The following is a 17,333-nucleotide window of genomic DNA, read 5'->3' as shown; positions in this document are numbered from 1 at the left end:
CAGATGACATTTATCCCTACTTTATCCCTGTTGCCATCTTACTGGGAGAAGAAAAGCAAAGAAAAAAAATCTGCATCCTAAGATTTGATTCAATCACATTGATTGTCTGACAATTAAACATGCTGGACATAGTTTATTTTTTTATTGTACTTCAGAAATAGACTAAGTTCTTCCAAACCTATAACTTAAAGAGTATGGCCCGTCAGACTCAGGGAATTGCAACACGTTTGCCAATAATGAGCCAGTCTAATATCTACGTGGAGCTTCAGTGCCTCAAAGTAGACTGAAAATATGGTTTTATAGTTCTGTTTCTCAGCAGTACTCAGCAGTATAGTTCTGCTCTATATCATTGGACAACACTGGCACAGACCTTTAACTCTGAGGAATGGAGACTAAAGGATGTTTGTGTAATGTCCATTAGGAATCTGCTTTAGCAAAAACTTCTGTTCATCTGAAATAGTTTCATGCGGTGCTTTCAGGAGTATATGATGGTGACACAAGAGTTTACTTTTGTACTCTTGTTATCTTGCAGTGTACATACAGTAAATAGAGGGTGACTTTCTATTATTTATAGAAAGACTTTCAGAAAAACTACAGAATGGTTGAGCACACTCACTCCAAAAATCACAAAGTCGAAAAGCTTAAACACACAAACAAGCTGAAATACTTAACCAACTGAAAGGAGGGAAATACAAAGTAAAATGATACCGTTACAAGGGCTGGGGTGATGTGGAGTGATGCAGAAGCACAGCAAACAAGAAGCTCCTTCATCAGTTGCAGTCTGGAGGAAAATAACCAGAATATTCAGAGAGGCACTGGCTTATTACACAGTATCCCACTGCTGAAGGGGTCATAATTCTTTAACTGCTGCAGGTGTTTTGCTCATCTTGCGCTAAGGCTCAAAGATTCAGGAGCGAGAACCCTGGTAGATGGTGTCTATCGAGAAGACAGTGCTATATCTTGGGCCCTCCCAAATTCACGGTCCATTTTGGTCAATTTCACAGTCATAGGATTTTAAAAATCATAAATTTAATGATTTCAGCTATTTAAATCTGAAATTTCACGGTGTTGTAATTCTAGGGGTCCTGACCCAAAAAGGACTTGTGGGGGGGGGGGGGGTCGCAAGGTTATTGTGGGGGGAGTTGCGGTACTGCTACCCTTACTTTTGCACTTCTGCTGGTGGCGGCGCTGCCCTCAGCATTGGGCAGCTAGAGAGCAGTGGCTGTTGGCCAGGATCCCAGCTCTGAAGGCAGAGCGGTCGCCAGCAGCAGCGCAGAAGGAAGGATGGCACGGCATGGTATTGCCACCTTTACTTCTGTGCTGCTGCCCGCAGAGCTGGGCCCTCAGTCAGCAGCCCCCACTCTCCGGCCGCCCAGCTCTGAAGGCAGAAGCGCAGAAGCAAGGGTCACATGGTATGGTATTGCCACCCTTACTTCTGCGCTGCTGCGGGCGGGGCGCTACCTTCAGAACTGGGTGCCCAGCCAACAGCTGCCGCTCTCTGGCCGCCCAGCTCTGAAGGCAGCGCAGCAGTAAGGGTGGCAATACCACGACCCCCCTAAAATACCCTTGTGACCACCCCACAACTCCCTTTTGGGGCAGGACCCCCAATTTGAGAAACGCCGGTCTCCCTTGTGAAATCTGTACAGTAGAGGGTAAAAGCACAGAAAAGGCCCAAATTCACGGGGGAGCGGGAACCATATTTCATGGTCTGTGATGCGTTTTTTCATGGCCATAAATTTGGTAGGGACCTACCAAAAACAGGGTGTTTTTCAAGAAGCAGCTGCTGCCTCCACACAGGAGATTTTATAAGTAGGCCTGCCCAGCCATTTTGCAGTGTTTCCGATTTGTTTGGGAATTGTGACTTCTATAGGATGTTAAATATTTGTTTAAATCAAAGAAGAACAAAGGACACAAACCCAATAGTTTGTATATTCTGATTTTTTTTAAATGGCAAAATATAGGGAAGCAGGAGTCTCAGTCTCCTCAAAAAGTGAGAGAGACTAACTACCATTATTGGTTAAATGGAAGTGCATGAATAAGTCAACAGAAGATATCTATCTAAGTGTTACATTTTCCACAAATCTCTCAAATGAACACATTTACTTGATTCTGACCCTGTGCCTTTTTGGCTGCACAAATCCAGTGAAGGATCTGAAGTAGGACTGGGTCTAAACCACAAAATCTGAATCTGAGTTTGGGTCCAGATTTCAGATTCTCCCCTTCCCCAAATTCAGTGGATGTTCAGATTTGGGTTTCTAGTGGAACCCATTTCTAGTGCAAATTCCTTGAAACAGGAGAACAGAAATGGAAGAAGATTTAAAATCAGTTCTCAAGCTGTTTTTTCCCCATTACTAGGTACAAAATGCTAGAAAATGGGCAAGGATGGGGGAAAAAAGTCTATTCTAAATGGCAATGTAGCTCTGATACTGAAATCTACAGAATGTGTAGAAACTCAAAGATGACAAGAGGAAAGCAACCCCCAGGAAATTCTATATTAAGGCTACAGATGTAACCACAAGGACAACAGAGAGAACTACAGTCGATGGCTATGCCAATGAAATTAGTGGGCAAAAATGACGTTATAGCTGTCTAAGTAGACTGCAGTTACTGAAGAAAAGTTAAGGAAACTGAGGAAAGTTAAGCAGAGTATTCAGGGAACAGATTTCTCAGATTTATTTGACAGACCAGTTAGACGGTTGGGGACAACGATACTGTGCCAGCTCAAAGGACAAAGCTACATTAAAATATTGAATATACAATGTGCCTAGGGAGTTTAGAAAAGACCAATTTTCACTAAGACAATATTCAGAATGGTATGCTACTCTAGTGGCATTTTTGCCTGGTTGTTAGTTCCTCACCCTGTTTATACAGTCTACCTCTGGTCTCTGGCTCCTGCTTCCATTAAATTCAATGATGAACTCTATTTTTTATATCACAAACCTTATTTTTACAAATTAACTAGAGACAGGAGAAGGTGGCAGGGGGTCAGATCTGAATAAGGTTTAAATTTAAGGTAGGAGTTGAGTAAGGATTAGTTAACACTTAAATCCCCGGAGCTATTTGCATGAGTTGTCATAGAAATCTCCAAAATTAGGTGACCTCGTAAGATTTCCTCCATTTGGGGAGAAATCTTATGAAAACAACTGTCGAGATTTCTGATGAGTCAGAACTGGAAAACAAGCCTCCGTTTTTAAGGAATCTGAACCAGGACCAAAGCCCTCAGGGCAGATCCGGATCTGGGGATTCTAATCTGAAGGTCGCCAGCCCAGAAATTCAAGGGAGTTCAGTTTGGAGATTACATTAGGCCCATCTCTCAAAGTAACATTTAGCAGACAGTAATTGGTTACCTCCAATACCCTTTTAGAAAAGGAGCATAACTTAAAATTTGTTTATAGATAAAGGATATAGAAAGAAGTAGTAAGATTTAAGAAATTGTTAATAAATAGTGATGCCACTTGGCTGTGCAATACACTAGCCACCATTCATTGTTCATCTTTGAACAACACAGTTGTAACATCTTCGTTTTTTACTTGTGATCACATGTTTTGAACAAACATGCTGGGTCAATTCTGCACTAGATTCAAGTTTGCTTCTCAAGTCTGCTCTCATTTCCTGGTCTAACAGAAGTTGATAAAGGTAGAGGCAAAGCAACCCTCACTGTGAGACATCTACAAATTGTATTTAAGAGTGCCATCCAGTCTCTCTTACATGGGAGGAATGCCATTGCACACATAGCTCTTAAGGTTAAGTAAAGACAATAGGAAGGGGTATCCTTTGCAGAGAAAATACCAATCCTTCCTAAGGAACCAACTGTCAACTAAATCACAAAATTACATTTAACATTTCCCTTTCAAGGTACAATAATAATACTTAACACATATACTGCATAGCCCCATTAATCTTCAAAGTGCTTTACAAACATAACGAATTAATATTCATAATATCCCTCTAGGCGAGTAAATATTATGATCACTATTTTACAGACTGGAGAACTGAAGCAGAGAGTTGGCCAGGGCATCAGAATGTGTTATAATCAGAGCCAAAATTAAAACTAAGGAATTCCTGGCTCACAGTCCAATGTTCAGTTGAACAAACCATAACTTCAGCATGGTATTGTATCCTCTCTGTCCCTCTTACCTGAGATACCGTCAAGTGCCCTACATTCTGAATCATGGCTTACGGTCTTTAGGGAGGTAAGAACTATTACCATATGATCTTTGGGCTTAAAGCCTTTGTCTGCTATATCCTTTTAATGTGAAATTGTTTTCCTCTGTTTATATTATGAACGCAATATTAATCTGAATTTATTTAAATTGGCTCTCTCAACTACCTGAGCTACAATTTATGTACAGTACTTTGGTGTTCTTGGCTTGAGTTATACATTACAAGTATGGGAGAATCATAATGACTGATAAATAGAGTCATGATTGGATCATGTAAAAAAACTAAGTAGTGCCTGGTACACAAAACAGACTAGCCTAATTTTCTTTGTTTCATTGGTATAGCTAAATATAAAAATGCATCTTATTTTTCTTTATAACTGATTGAAGACAAACAATGTTTATAACTGAATAACATTATCGATTCATACAAGGGTGGAGAAGAAATCTCTGTGATATAGAAATATTTACTTTAGTATCATGTGATAGGCAACAACTCTTATAATGGATACAGGGAATGTGTATGACTGGATAAAATGAGCTGAAAATTCAGTTTCCTGAGTAATAATTCAAGTAATGTTGATCACGATCACAATAACAGACAGAATTTTTTTTTTTTTACTGGAAGCTTAATGGGAGATTTTTGATGAACCACTTAAAAGTTGATACTTATGCACTACACCCAGTTCATGTGGTAAAATGTCAAGTGCTGACTGATTGCTGCCTAATTATAGACCCATAAACAACTTCATATTGCTACAGAATTTCTGTACTGGAAATACTTTATTGCCCAGCACACAATGGATTTTTGTTGTGTTCATTTAGTTGTGATTTGATACGAATGAAAGTGTCTATTAGTATTGATTAAAGCTTGGCTTAATTTGGGTGAAGCTTCCCCCAAAAAGTATTGCAAAACATTTAAACCTTGCTCTACGAAACTTCTACGTTTTCTGTCCTGGTCCTTACATGAAGAGAGGCTACAAACTGTGCCAACTCGTACAGTAGTTTTGTGATATGGATAAACATCCACTAGAACAAGGATGAGACTATCAGACTCAATTCACTTGAAACTCAGTTCTCGAGGGGTAGAAGGTTTAGTATATTAACCTAATGCACCACCTCTCATTTCAAAGTGCTGCAAATGCTCAGGGAGTTGTAAAGTTCTACTTTCACTCCATCGAAGTTGACAGAGCTTTAAACAGGCAATAAAGTCTGGGAAAATGAAACCAAAATCAGCTGAGGTACCTATGGAAATTAAAGGAAACTCCAAGCATAGGTGAAGAGAATAGATTTAATTCCCAATCATTTAGTGTTTAGTTACCCAAATATGAATGAAACTCTTTAATACAAAAATTGCTCGGTGCCAAGTACAATTAATGCAGTAGGCAAATGCATTGATTTTAATATTCTAAGAATGAAAAACCCACATGGCACATTTAAAGTACACTGCAGTAGTGAGCAACCCAAATGGAGTCAGTGTCTGCATGTAAAAAAAAAAATTTCAGTTCTAAAGAGTTTCCAAATGATTGTTTTGCACCATACTGCTGTAGATATAATCAGCAGAGGTGATCAAGATAATCAGCCTTTAACTGAAAAGAGGAAGTTGCTGGTGACAGAGTTATTTGCAAGCGGCCTACAGATCTGGAACCTCCTCCTTATCCAGTCGGTCAAAAATAGCTCTGATCTATTGATATCCAGGATACAGTGCAAGTCACATTCATTTACTCATGGCTAGGATCATCTTTTCCCCTACATGGCTGCACTGGGGTATAAAAATCTTTCCCAACAGCCTGTGAAGCTATTTAAGACCTTCCAAGATCCTGATACTCTTGTGCCTCAAGCCATGGCTCTGCCCCTCTATTGTGCCATCCTGCAGAGCTGGGCTGGCATGAGATCGGAAACAAGTTGCACCCTTTCTAGAGCTTTAAGTTACTTCCCCCTCAAGAGTAAAAGGGGAGCAGGGAAAGTCACAATTCCATTCTGGGCCTGCTCCTTGGGCAATGGAGCAACATGCTCCATTGTTCTTGGAATGTACTGGGGACAACTTCTTGTTTCTGAACGTGGAGGAAGTAACCAGAGGGGCAGACATTTAGATTTGATTCTGACTAATAAGGAGGAATTGTTTGTGAATGTGACAATAGAAGGCAATTTGGATGAAAGTGATCATGAAATGATAGATTTCATGATGCTAAGGAAAGGAAGGAGTGAGAGCAGCAGAATAAGAACAAAGGAGCTCATAAGAGCACACTCAGCAAACTCAGTTTCCCAGAGACAACATTAAAGACACAACAGCAAACTACCTCGATGTGAAGGAAAGATAGAAAGAATTAAAAAAGGCCAATAAGGCTCCATCAGGAACACTCTTTCATGACCTGAAAAATCTAAAAGGAATCCTGCAAAAAGAGGAAACATGGACAAAACTGAGTACAAAAAAATATAGTGCAAGGATGTAGATACAAAATTAGAAAGGCTAAGGAGGAAAATGAGCAAGGAATATAAAAGATAGGAAGAAGATAAATAATATTCTGTTTATTTTATAAATATATTTGGAGGAAGAGAAAGATGAAGGAAAGTGTAGGTCTACCACCCACCAGGGAAGGAGAGCTAATAACTGATGACATGAAGATGACTGAAGTGTTTATTACATATTTTGCTTGAGTCTTCACTAAAAAGAGTGATTGTGACCACTTGCTTAACAATTAATATCATCAACAAAGGGGAAGTAACACAAGCCAAAATTGGAAAAGAAGAGGTTAAAGAATATTTAGATAAGTTAGATGTATTCAAGTTGGCAGGACCTAATGAAATTCACACTAAGGTACTTAAGGAACCACATGAAGCAATCTTGGAACTGTTAGCAATTATCTTTGAGAACCTATGTAAGATAGGTTAAGTCCCAGAGGACTGGAAAAGGGCTAACATCGTACCTATTTTTTAAAAAGAGGAACAAAGAAGACCTGGGGACTTATAGACCGATCAGCCTAACTTCAATACCTGGAAATATACTGGAACAAATTGTTAAACAATCAATTTGTAAGCATCTATAAGATAACAGGGTAATAAGTGGAATGGTCAAGAACAAATCATGCCAAACCAACCTACCTTCCTTCTCCGACAGGGTTACTGGCCTAGTTGGGGAGGGCGGGAGGGGGGAGAAGCAGTAGACATGATGTATCTTTAGTAAGCCTTTTTAAACAGTCCCACATGACATTCTCATAAGCAAACTACAGAAGTGTGGCCTAGATGAAGTTACTGTAAAGTGGGTGCATAATTGATTGAAAGACAGAGTAATTACCAACAAAGAGTAGTTATCAAAGGTTTGCTGTCAGATGAAAAGGAGGTATCCAGAGGGGGTGGTGATCAATCATTTTCCATGTCCACTGAAGTTAGGACAAGACATAATCAGCTTAATTTACAGCAAGGGAGATTTAGGTTTGATACTAGGAAAAACTTTCTAACCTTAAGGATAGTTAAGCAGTGGAATAGACATCCAAGGGAGGTTGTGAAATCCTTGTCACTGGAGATTTTTAAGACCCTTTTAAAAACTGCATGCATTTTCTTAGGAACTTGGTTGATGGAATATTTAAAGAGGTTGCTGAGTATTTGAAATAACTAGCTAAAGACCATCTGTACTGCTGAATGTTCTAAGAATTCTCTGTCAACCTACAGTTTTTACTGTACGTTTGTACAGTTAAGTAAGTCTTATAAGTTAAACTAATATCTCTTCACGCACTTTCTTCCCCGCAGCTTAAAAGAGTGCCTTAAAAATCTGCATACAAAAGTCACAGCTGGTTTGAACCATAAAGTTAGATCCTGATGTCACATGAAACTATGACATGTTGGGATTATATTCCAATTTAAATCTTATTTGATGTTTTAATCTTGATTTCTCAGCCAAATTGAATTGTGCTTATATTTGACTAATTTTTTCCAAATCAAAATATCTTTGTGGGGTTTGTGCACAGTTTTATTCTAAATTTATATACACATACCAAAGTAACATTTTATTCTCTATGGGTGAAATTCACCCTGCTACAGAGGGCCAGTAAAAGTCTTGTGTATCATTTAAATCCAATTTAAATCCTGTATTGAGGGCTTTATGTGGCACATAAGCCTTAGACTGGCCCTTTGCACAAGGGAGAATTTCACCCAATGAGAAATAAATAGTGCATTGTTAACTAGTATTCTTGGTCATACACCTTAGACCTTGGGTGACATCCTGATCCCACTGAAACCAATGGGACTTTTGTCATTCACTTGATTGGGGCCAGGATTTCATCCCTTGTCTTTTTTTGGTCAAGCAATGCAAAAGCTTAACAGATTTTAAACATTTTTTGCACGTTTTCCCAGAGGACTCAACATTCAACATTCAAACCATTTATGTGGCGAAGAGAAGTTGTAATTCTTGTGATCTGTTTTTCTAGTGGCTATCCTGTTGTCACATTCTGAGTTGCAATCCGGACCAATGAGAGGTTGTATCGCCACCTGCCCATAACCTTGGGTGCCTCGCAATGCTTTGCTGTTGTAGCTCCCAACCTGGACTGCTCACAACCAACCTACCAGCATTCAGGTCACACCCTGAGTATTTGTGTGCTAGACAGCCCTGGTTAGGCATCTCTGATCCCAGCAGCCTGCCTGCAGCCTGCCTACAGCCCCTCTCTGGCTTCCACCAGGCTTGGTTACTACTTGCAGGGTGACCCAACACACTCCCAGTCCCGGAACCTTGACTGAGAAGAGAGTCAGTCACCCACAGTTTTCCAGCAAGATGATAACTGACCCTCTCCTCAGTCAAGGTTCTGAGACTGGGAGTGTACTGGAGACACCCTGTCAATAGTGACCATGGCTGGTGGAAGCCAGAGTGGAGCTGTGGCACTATACACAGCGCTGGGGTCAGAACTGCTGTACCAGGGCTCTCTAGCACACAGACACTCAGGGTGTGTGACCTGAATGCTTGTAGATTGGTTGCGAGCAGCACAGGTTGGGAGCTACAACAGCAAAGCACTGTGAGGTGCCCAAGGTTACAGGGCAAGCAGTGACACAACCTCTCGCGAGTCTGGATCACACTCCAGAATGTGACACCTGTACCTATTTTTTCCCCCAATCAACAATTTTCTCACTGGGTGAAATTCACCCCGTATGGGGCAGTCCAACACATAAGTTCCACTAAAACCCTATTTTAAGGAGCTTATGTGGGAGATTCAGATGACACGGATATTATATTTGGCTCTTACACATATTTCATGTATTACCTTGCAGAAAATCAGTTCATCCCTCTTTGCTTTATCTTCTTTATCCATAAAATGGGGATGATGATGATGATAATAATAGTATTTAACTCACAAGGGTGTGAAATAAATTATGTATAAAATGCAATGAGATCCTCCAATGGTCAGTGCTATAGCAGTATTATTATTAACTATTATTATTATTATTGTCAGTTGTTTTATGTAAACCTAATTTGTGGGATTATTCAATGGCAGGGTCTCCTTTTCCTGAGGTCAGCATAAGGAGCTCATTTGTCTAGTTATCCTGCTTTGCGGTTTGTAACAGGAGGGAAAAGGATGGTTTGTGACAACTTCCATTATCATGGATTTCACTTCAGGTTACTTTTTGTTTTTTACTTGTTTGCATATGATTCCAGGGCATCTACCATTTGAATTTCCAACTGAGTTAAAGCTCTTTCTTTCTCTGTTTCCTGTACTAAATAATGTTGTCTCATCACACTGTGTTACTGGCTTTTTTTCAGCTCTTACTTCCCATGAGGAGGTTGGGCATTACTTGAAATCTAGTTTGACAACCAAGTGGTCATATTCACAAACAGAACCACCTGTTTGCTCATGTTCAGCACCTCGTATTGTATCCAGTGCCCTCAGACTTTTATTCACTATACATAATCCAAATGTACTCCTTTTGGATTCTGCTGTGATTTTTGGATCCTAATTAATAATGGAGCTGTTGCCCTGTAGCAAAACTAACAGCAGGAAGACCAGAATTATCGAAAACAACAGACTTGTACCTTGTATTTCCCTGTTTATCTTTTTGAATTTTAATATTGTTTCTGTAACTTCTGGCAGCATTACAAATTCTCCTTGTGCAAAATAACTTCATTATATGGTCTCTTCTCTTGAATACAATTTCATGATCCAAGCTGAAGCACACCTCTCACAGTTAAGATTCAATGGTACTTATGTCTATCTACATTTTTGTCCTCCTTATTCAATTGCTTACTAGTTACCCAGTTACATAATTTCTCACTGATGATTTGCTATTCGTACTTCATTGATGTTATTTAGGGATTTCATTTACAGTAACTACTCAATTCCTACTCCATTAGCAAACATGTAGTTCCAGCTGTAACAGACTTGAGGTAACAGAGTTTCGTAAACTAGAATAATTTTATTCTTTTCAATATCGCCTTTTTAAAGTCTAGAATTTGTTAAGCCAAGTGGGTAAAGTCTCTACAGATTAACTAGGTGACCTACTCTGTTGACTTCTTGCACTGTGACTGTAAGCCATTGAGCAACTATGGAGTTTTGTGAAATATTATGGTGAGAGAGAAAGTTGTGCAGAACAACCAGGCCTTAGTTTCTCAGATGCTGCACAAGAAATCTTCACATCATAAAAGCCCTATTAAGTTCATATCTCATTGGAGATCACCACCACAGGGGTTTCTGTGTCTTGACTTAGTATCCCCTCTCCCTTTGCCTTTTTCTCCTCTCTAATTCCTTTGACAATCCTCTCATCTTCATTTCTCACACTTCCTCCTTTTCAACCTTCATTCATACAGACCAGCAAGCTGTTAAATAGTGATAACTTTACCGCACTGTTATGATGCTCTCTGACTTGTATTGTTCAGTAACTTTCTGTATATTTTCATAATTAATGACAAATAAATTTGACTACACTGAAATGTTAAATGTCTTTTTATAATTTCCCACCTACTTGTTACTTACTTATATCAAGTAAAGAGTATCTGTATAGACTTCCCAATCTGCTCTTTCTGTGACTTTATATTTAAGGAAAACAAATGCATGAAAATCTTTATGAAAAAAGGAAAGCTTGGCAGGACAAGTCATCAGCAAGGTTCAGGTTTTGCTGAACTAAATGTTCATCTATCTGAACTAACTATAGAACGTAAACTAGAGAAATGCCACTCTAGAAAGCCAGGAGGTTTGGATCCTGACTTTGAATCAAGACAATCCTGAAGCAGACAATTTTAGACAAATGATTCACTTCTACTCTAGAGAGGCATTTATACTGACAACTGCAGCTATAAAACCAGGTTGATTTCAATACAACATAGCAAACATCAAAAACAAGATGGGTAGGAGCACAGCAGGGAGGCATGACTGCTTCCCAAATCAATATTGAGCTGTGATTCCCCACAACACTCATACTATCAACATCAGCACGGTAATAATATTCTGGTGTGCCAGCATACGCATAGGTAATAAGACGCCAACCTTCCTCCTCAGTTTCATTCTAAGTTGATCACGATTCAAATCATTCTCTCCCTCTTTAAAAAATGACTTGATTTTACAAACCACAGACATCCACAGTAGTTTTTGTATATTAAAATGTTAATTATCCCTGAAAATCTGAAAATGTACTGCAGAGGCATGTGGGATTTGAAGTCCTGAACATAGCTGTGTCTTACCAGAGGTACTTTAAGACCCCTCGTAGTTATCATCCAAGTTCAACTATTATCTTGCATGGCCAGCTCTCACTGTAGGAAACCTACTATCATAAATGGAGTAACACTGGTACACAGATAGTTTCATTATAAGTGTGTTTCCTGTTATTGTTCTGTCTTGATAAGGCCCTACTTAATTCATGATATTTCAAAAATTGCAATATTAGCTTTCCACTGCAATTCTACAGCAGGAGCCCTTCCACTCTCAGCCCTGGGCAGCAGACAGCGGGAACCCCTGCTCTCAGCCCCGGACGGCCAACACAGGAAAATCACAGAAAAGTAATTATGGACCTCATTACCGCAAATTATAAGATACATTATTACTTTTCTGCAATTTTCCATGGCTTGTCTGCAACTCAGCTTCACTTTTGGGACAATCATCTCACAATTCAAGTAGGGTCTTATGTACTGAGTAATGTGTACCCAGTCTAGTTTAGTTTATGTGTACTGTGTACCCAGTCTAGTTTTAATTTTCAGTGCATAAGCTATACTGTACATGAGCTGAGAAATAAAACAGAAAAACAGACTATTTAATCCTTCAATATAGAGCAGAATCCTCTTAAACAGCATATGCAAGTGGAAATGGAAATACAGTGATTATTCCAATTATCAGAAGCTCGTACAAATACACTGAGCTGGAAGAAATTCACTCATTTGATAAACTGCTTAAAATTAGCATTGTAAAAGCAATAAGATATTCAAAAACTACTAATTTCTACTGATTGAACCACAATAGCGAAGGGAAGCAGAATGAAATAAACAAACAGGGGTAATTGATTTACTGCCATCCATCCCAATACAGGAGATAATCTGACAAACACTAATTAACACCTATAGGCAACTATGGCTAGATTTGCAGAAGAGATCAAGAGTGACATTTAAATGGACAAGAGACACCATTTATCTATTATTTAGAGTTACTGAAATGCACTGTATTGAATCTATTCTCTGGCACTTGTCCTATTTGAGTGGGTGTGCCCAAAAAGTGGATTCTGCTTTAGTAATGAAAAAAAATTTTGCTATAAGGGCTTATATCTCAGAGTACATCAACATTAATCATGTTTAATGATGCTATATGTAGAAGGATAGAAGAGTGCTTCTGAGTGCCACTGTAGTATAACTGTTTCCACTACAAATTCATACTTTCCATTGGTTTTAGTTCAACCAGAAACAGTGAATGGGATGAAATTTGTCAGTCAAGATCAGTCACATTGGTTTGGTTGTTTGAGATAAAATAAATACTGTTGCATAAAAATGCAATCGATCGGATCCTCAGTTATTGTAATCAATGGAACTACATTGACTTACGCTAGTTGAGGATCCACTATATATGGATAAGAAGGTGAAGTAATAAAGTAAGAAAATTTATATCCGTAAAATCTCTGTCTGTTGACTCAAGGTTCCATGCATGTATGCATAAAACTGGTATCTGGAAAACCTTCAAGTGAAAAAAATATTAACCAAGGGAAAAAAGGTTTCAAAAATAAAGAAGAAATAAAAAGTTAAATACAAATGATATAAATGGGAAAGATTCACAGTTCCTGATCCTGTACCCAGTTAAGTTAGTGGAAGTGTTGCCATTCACCTTGCACACACTACAGACATGTCTACACTACAAGATTTATTATGTTATGTTTAAACACAATTGCAAACAGTTGACTTGGAGGACACAATACTGACTGTGGTCAGTGTAGGCTCACACTGCTAGGACCTGGGTTTAACCATGACTAGCTGAAAGCAAATTTTCCTTGTCTACAATGACTGCAAAGTTGTGATCAGTACAATGTCATCAAAATGGAGAGTTTCCAGTTGCAATTAAACACAATAACATTTTCCAATATAAAGATGCTTTATATAATGTACTCATTTCTAACAACAGGGGTCAACAACAGCTGCCTTTGAACATGTGTTGAAAACTGTTCAACGCACACCAGTGTCAAACCACGTTCAGCATCAGTTTAGAAACTGGAATTACAACCTGCTCTCAGATACATGTGTGCAATATTCATTGACTTTACAGAAAGCCTGCTACTTCTCTCCCACTAACAACAAGTCTTACACTGCAGACTTTACCTGTTGCTAACAAAGGCTGCAGCTGAACCAGAATGGAACATCCTTTGTCCTAGTCTGTTTCATTTGGAATGAGTGATGCAGCAGGCAGGCAGAACCTCTCCCATGAGCCAAATCTAGGCTTACATTAATAAACCTAAACTTGCTTTCCTGCTTCATTATTTTATCCTTGCTCTTTATGCATGGTTTTCAACATCTAAATTCTTCAACTTTATATGCACGTAAAATGAATATCATTGGAGGAATGTTCTGCTTTATCCAAGGATAAAATGGATCTTGTGGTAACAAATCAAAAAGTAACTTCTGGGATCACAATGTCCTCATAACCAAGAAAGGGAGCAGCCTTGGTTTCAAAAGTGATTTAGAGACTCTGAGAACTGAAGTATTTAGCACTTTGAATTTATATATATGAATATATGAAGCACTTTGAATTTACAGGCAAACTGATGTCTTTTTTAAAGCAGTTACATAAAGATCTGTTGTATTCTATTTTGTGAAGTAAAACACTCAATACAATATGGCATTGTCTTCACCAGTTTGGGTACAAGGATACTGTACAGTCACTGACAGATAAGTTCCCTGCTAATTCTCAACAGGCAGGCAAATCTCTGCAAATACTCTAACTACGGTCCTAAGAATTTCCTGTCCACATGTGCACAAAAAATTTAGGGCCCACTGCTGTCAATGGAGAGATTCAGATTCACTGTGGTGAGATCAGACACATAACCATCTCAGCTTCTCAACCCATTCCACACTGAATCTCCAGTCATTTGAATTTCTCCATCTCTCCTTGCTCTTGCACAGTTTACCTACAAACCCACAGAATTGTATTTTGTGTTTAATGTATAATTTATTTATTTATGTTCAAAGTTTGGTTCATATGAGGTACCATAACTGAGCAATAGCATCACATGCATTCCCAGAATCGAGCCATGATCCTATTTGCATTAGCATAACAGAGCCAATTTGAACCTGCTTTGCTAATGAGCAAGGAATATCCATGAAGGTCATGTAATTATACAGTAGCGACATCACAGGGAGTAATCCAAGTTTAGTTAGGATAAATCTCTAAATAATGTACCTTGCAATTTGTATGCTACAAATCTGCAATTAGACAGGGTCAGATTTGGATCCCATTTACACCATTATAAATCTGGAGTAACTCCCTTTAAGTAAATTGAGTTTCTCTAGGTTTACAGCAGTAGACCTGAAATCAAACTGGACCAGCCTATTTATACTAATGTAATCTATGGAAAAGTTGCCGAATTGAAATAAATGGTTCCAAACTTGTTGTGTAACGGCTGTTGTTGGAGATGTGTTGCATACTTCATTTCTACTTCAGGTGTGTACATGCCCACTGAACCAGAGATGGAGATTTTTCTCTTAGTGCACCCTCAGCCATCTTGTGCTGCTGCACAAGGGTATAAAGGGTGGAGCTGCCCCAGGCCCTTCTTAGTTCTCTTACCAGCCAGACGCTAATATAAAGGAGAAGGAGGACGGGTCATGGAATGGACATGTGCAACACATCTCAAAAAACAACAGTTACACAACAGGTTAAGCACGTTTTTTTCTTAGAGTGATTGCACATGTCTATTCCACTTCAGATGACTCACAAGCAGGGCAATTCAGAGGTGGGTCTGAACGATGACTGAAAAACTACTTGCCCAAACTTGGCATCATCTCTGGAATGCTGACATATAGGACAACGAGTAGTAAAGGTGTATATCAGTGACCAAATTGCAGCTCTACAAATCTCTGTTGTAGACACCTGAGCCAAAAAAGCTGTAAAAGCTGCTTGAGATCTTGTAGAATATGCTACCACCTTGCTTGTGGAGAGGGAGGGTGGTTACATTGGTAATAGCACAGACAAACGCAGGACAAAATCTTCTGTGTTGAAACTGGTAGGGCTCCATCCTGTCTGCAACTGACATGAACAGCCGGGATGATGATCTAAAAGACTTAGTTCAGTCCACATAAACAGCCAATGCCCGTCTAACTTCCAAGGTAAGGAGCCTCTCCTCATCCTTTTGAGAATAGGTTTTAGGAAAGAAAGTCAGTAAGTATATGTCTTGAGATACTGGCACCAGGGACAGTGTTCTGGGTTTATTCCTGGACTGCACCAGGTGATGCTCTGAAGATCTAGTCCCCCCCACGGTACCAAGGGCTAATCTTGTTTCTGAGGTAAGCCTGAAGCCAGGGCCTGAGGATCCACCAGCACTGGCTGACTTGTCTTCTGAACCTTCAGAGAATCCAGCACTAAGAGACAATAGCTCCCATTCTGCTGCACAGGCCGCCAGCGTCATCAGTACCATGACATTTTTATGGTGTGGTTGTTACCCGAAAGGACCCGGTGCTGTACCAGGGGTCGGTCTCAACAGCCTGGGCACAGGTGTTGGAGTCAACACTACACAATGAGAAGGGGTCAGTACTGTGACAGCCTCGTCTCAGAGCACTTGTTCTCCTAATTGTTTACTGGTAGATGGTACTGAAGATCTCAATCTTTGAGCAGAGCCAAGACTTAGCTCCTTCTATGAATGGGCTGATCTTTTGTGTTTCTTTCTTGGCACAATAGAAATCTGCTTTTAGTTTTAAGGAATTTTTCAAGCTTCAGTAACAGATGCTCTTTAAGAAACAAAGTGGTTTAAAAGCTCATTAGGGCTATGGATTCTTTGTTTGAAAGGTTTCAGAGGAGTAGCCGTGTTAGTCTGTATCAGCAAAAACAACAAGGAGTCCTTGTGGCACCTTAGAGACTAACAAATGTATTTGGGCATCAGCTTTTGTGGGCTATAACCCACTTCATCAGATGCGTGGAGTGGAAAATACAGTAGGCAGATATAAATACGTAGCCCAGGAAAAGATGGGAGTTGCCTTACCGAGTGACCCCCCCCACTCGGTAAGACAACTCCCATTTTTTCATGTGCTGTGTATTTTCATGTGCTGATGCCCAAATAAATGTGTTAGTCTCTAAAGTGCCACAAGGACTCCTCGTTTTCTTTGTTTGTAAGGAAACAAATATATTGTTGGGAAGCACCTTCACATACACAGGGCCAGAGCATCAGCTGGTGTAAATTGACCCAGGTCCATTAACTGCAATAAAGCTACATCAACTTTTACCATTTTAGGATCTAGCCCAATGCATATAAAAAATGTGCACAAGTGAAAAAGAGTGCATAAGAACATTTCATTCATGGGCCGTATAAACACTGTGTATGAAATTACCTTTGTTACTTTAAAATAATTTATACTATGTTCTAACAGAGAATAAATATTTTGTTAAGGACTTACCTTTTCTCTTGCCTGATGGCCCAAAGTACACTGGCGAGCCAAGCCATAAAGCCAATGATTTCTGGCAATGTTTTAGAGGGTTATAAAAAACTGTTTCTCAAAGTTTATCATTGCACTATGTAGCA

General features: G+C 39.3%; 1 protein-coding gene across 8 annotated transcripts in view; it reads right to left on the bottom strand.

Moving 5' to 3' along the window:
* CCSER1 (coiled-coil serine rich protein 1) overlaps positions 1-17,333 on the bottom strand; it is a 1,152,782-nt gene that overhangs the window by 105,617 nt on the left and 1,029,832 nt on the right. The window contains exon 11 of one of the 8 annotated variants that reach the window (XM_043545156.1): positions 730-781. The exons of the other annotated variants lie outside the window; for them this stretch is intronic. Within the exon in view, the coding sequence (XP_043401091.1) occupies positions 771-781 (11 nt within the window). The 3' untranslated portion in view covers positions 730-770. Of the gene's footprint in view, positions 1-729; positions 782-17,333 lie in introns of those variants that run through there. 8 annotated transcript variants of the gene reach the window in all.

This window comes from Chelonia mydas, chromosome 4, assembly GCF_015237465.2.
Source record: "Chelonia mydas isolate rCheMyd1 chromosome 4, rCheMyd1.pri.v2, whole genome shotgun sequence".
NCBI lineage: Eukaryota > Metazoa > Chordata > Testudines > Cheloniidae > Chelonia > Chelonia mydas.
The sequence above is the reverse complement of the archived record's forward strand: the minus strand, read 5'-3'. Positions and strand labels throughout refer to the sequence as shown.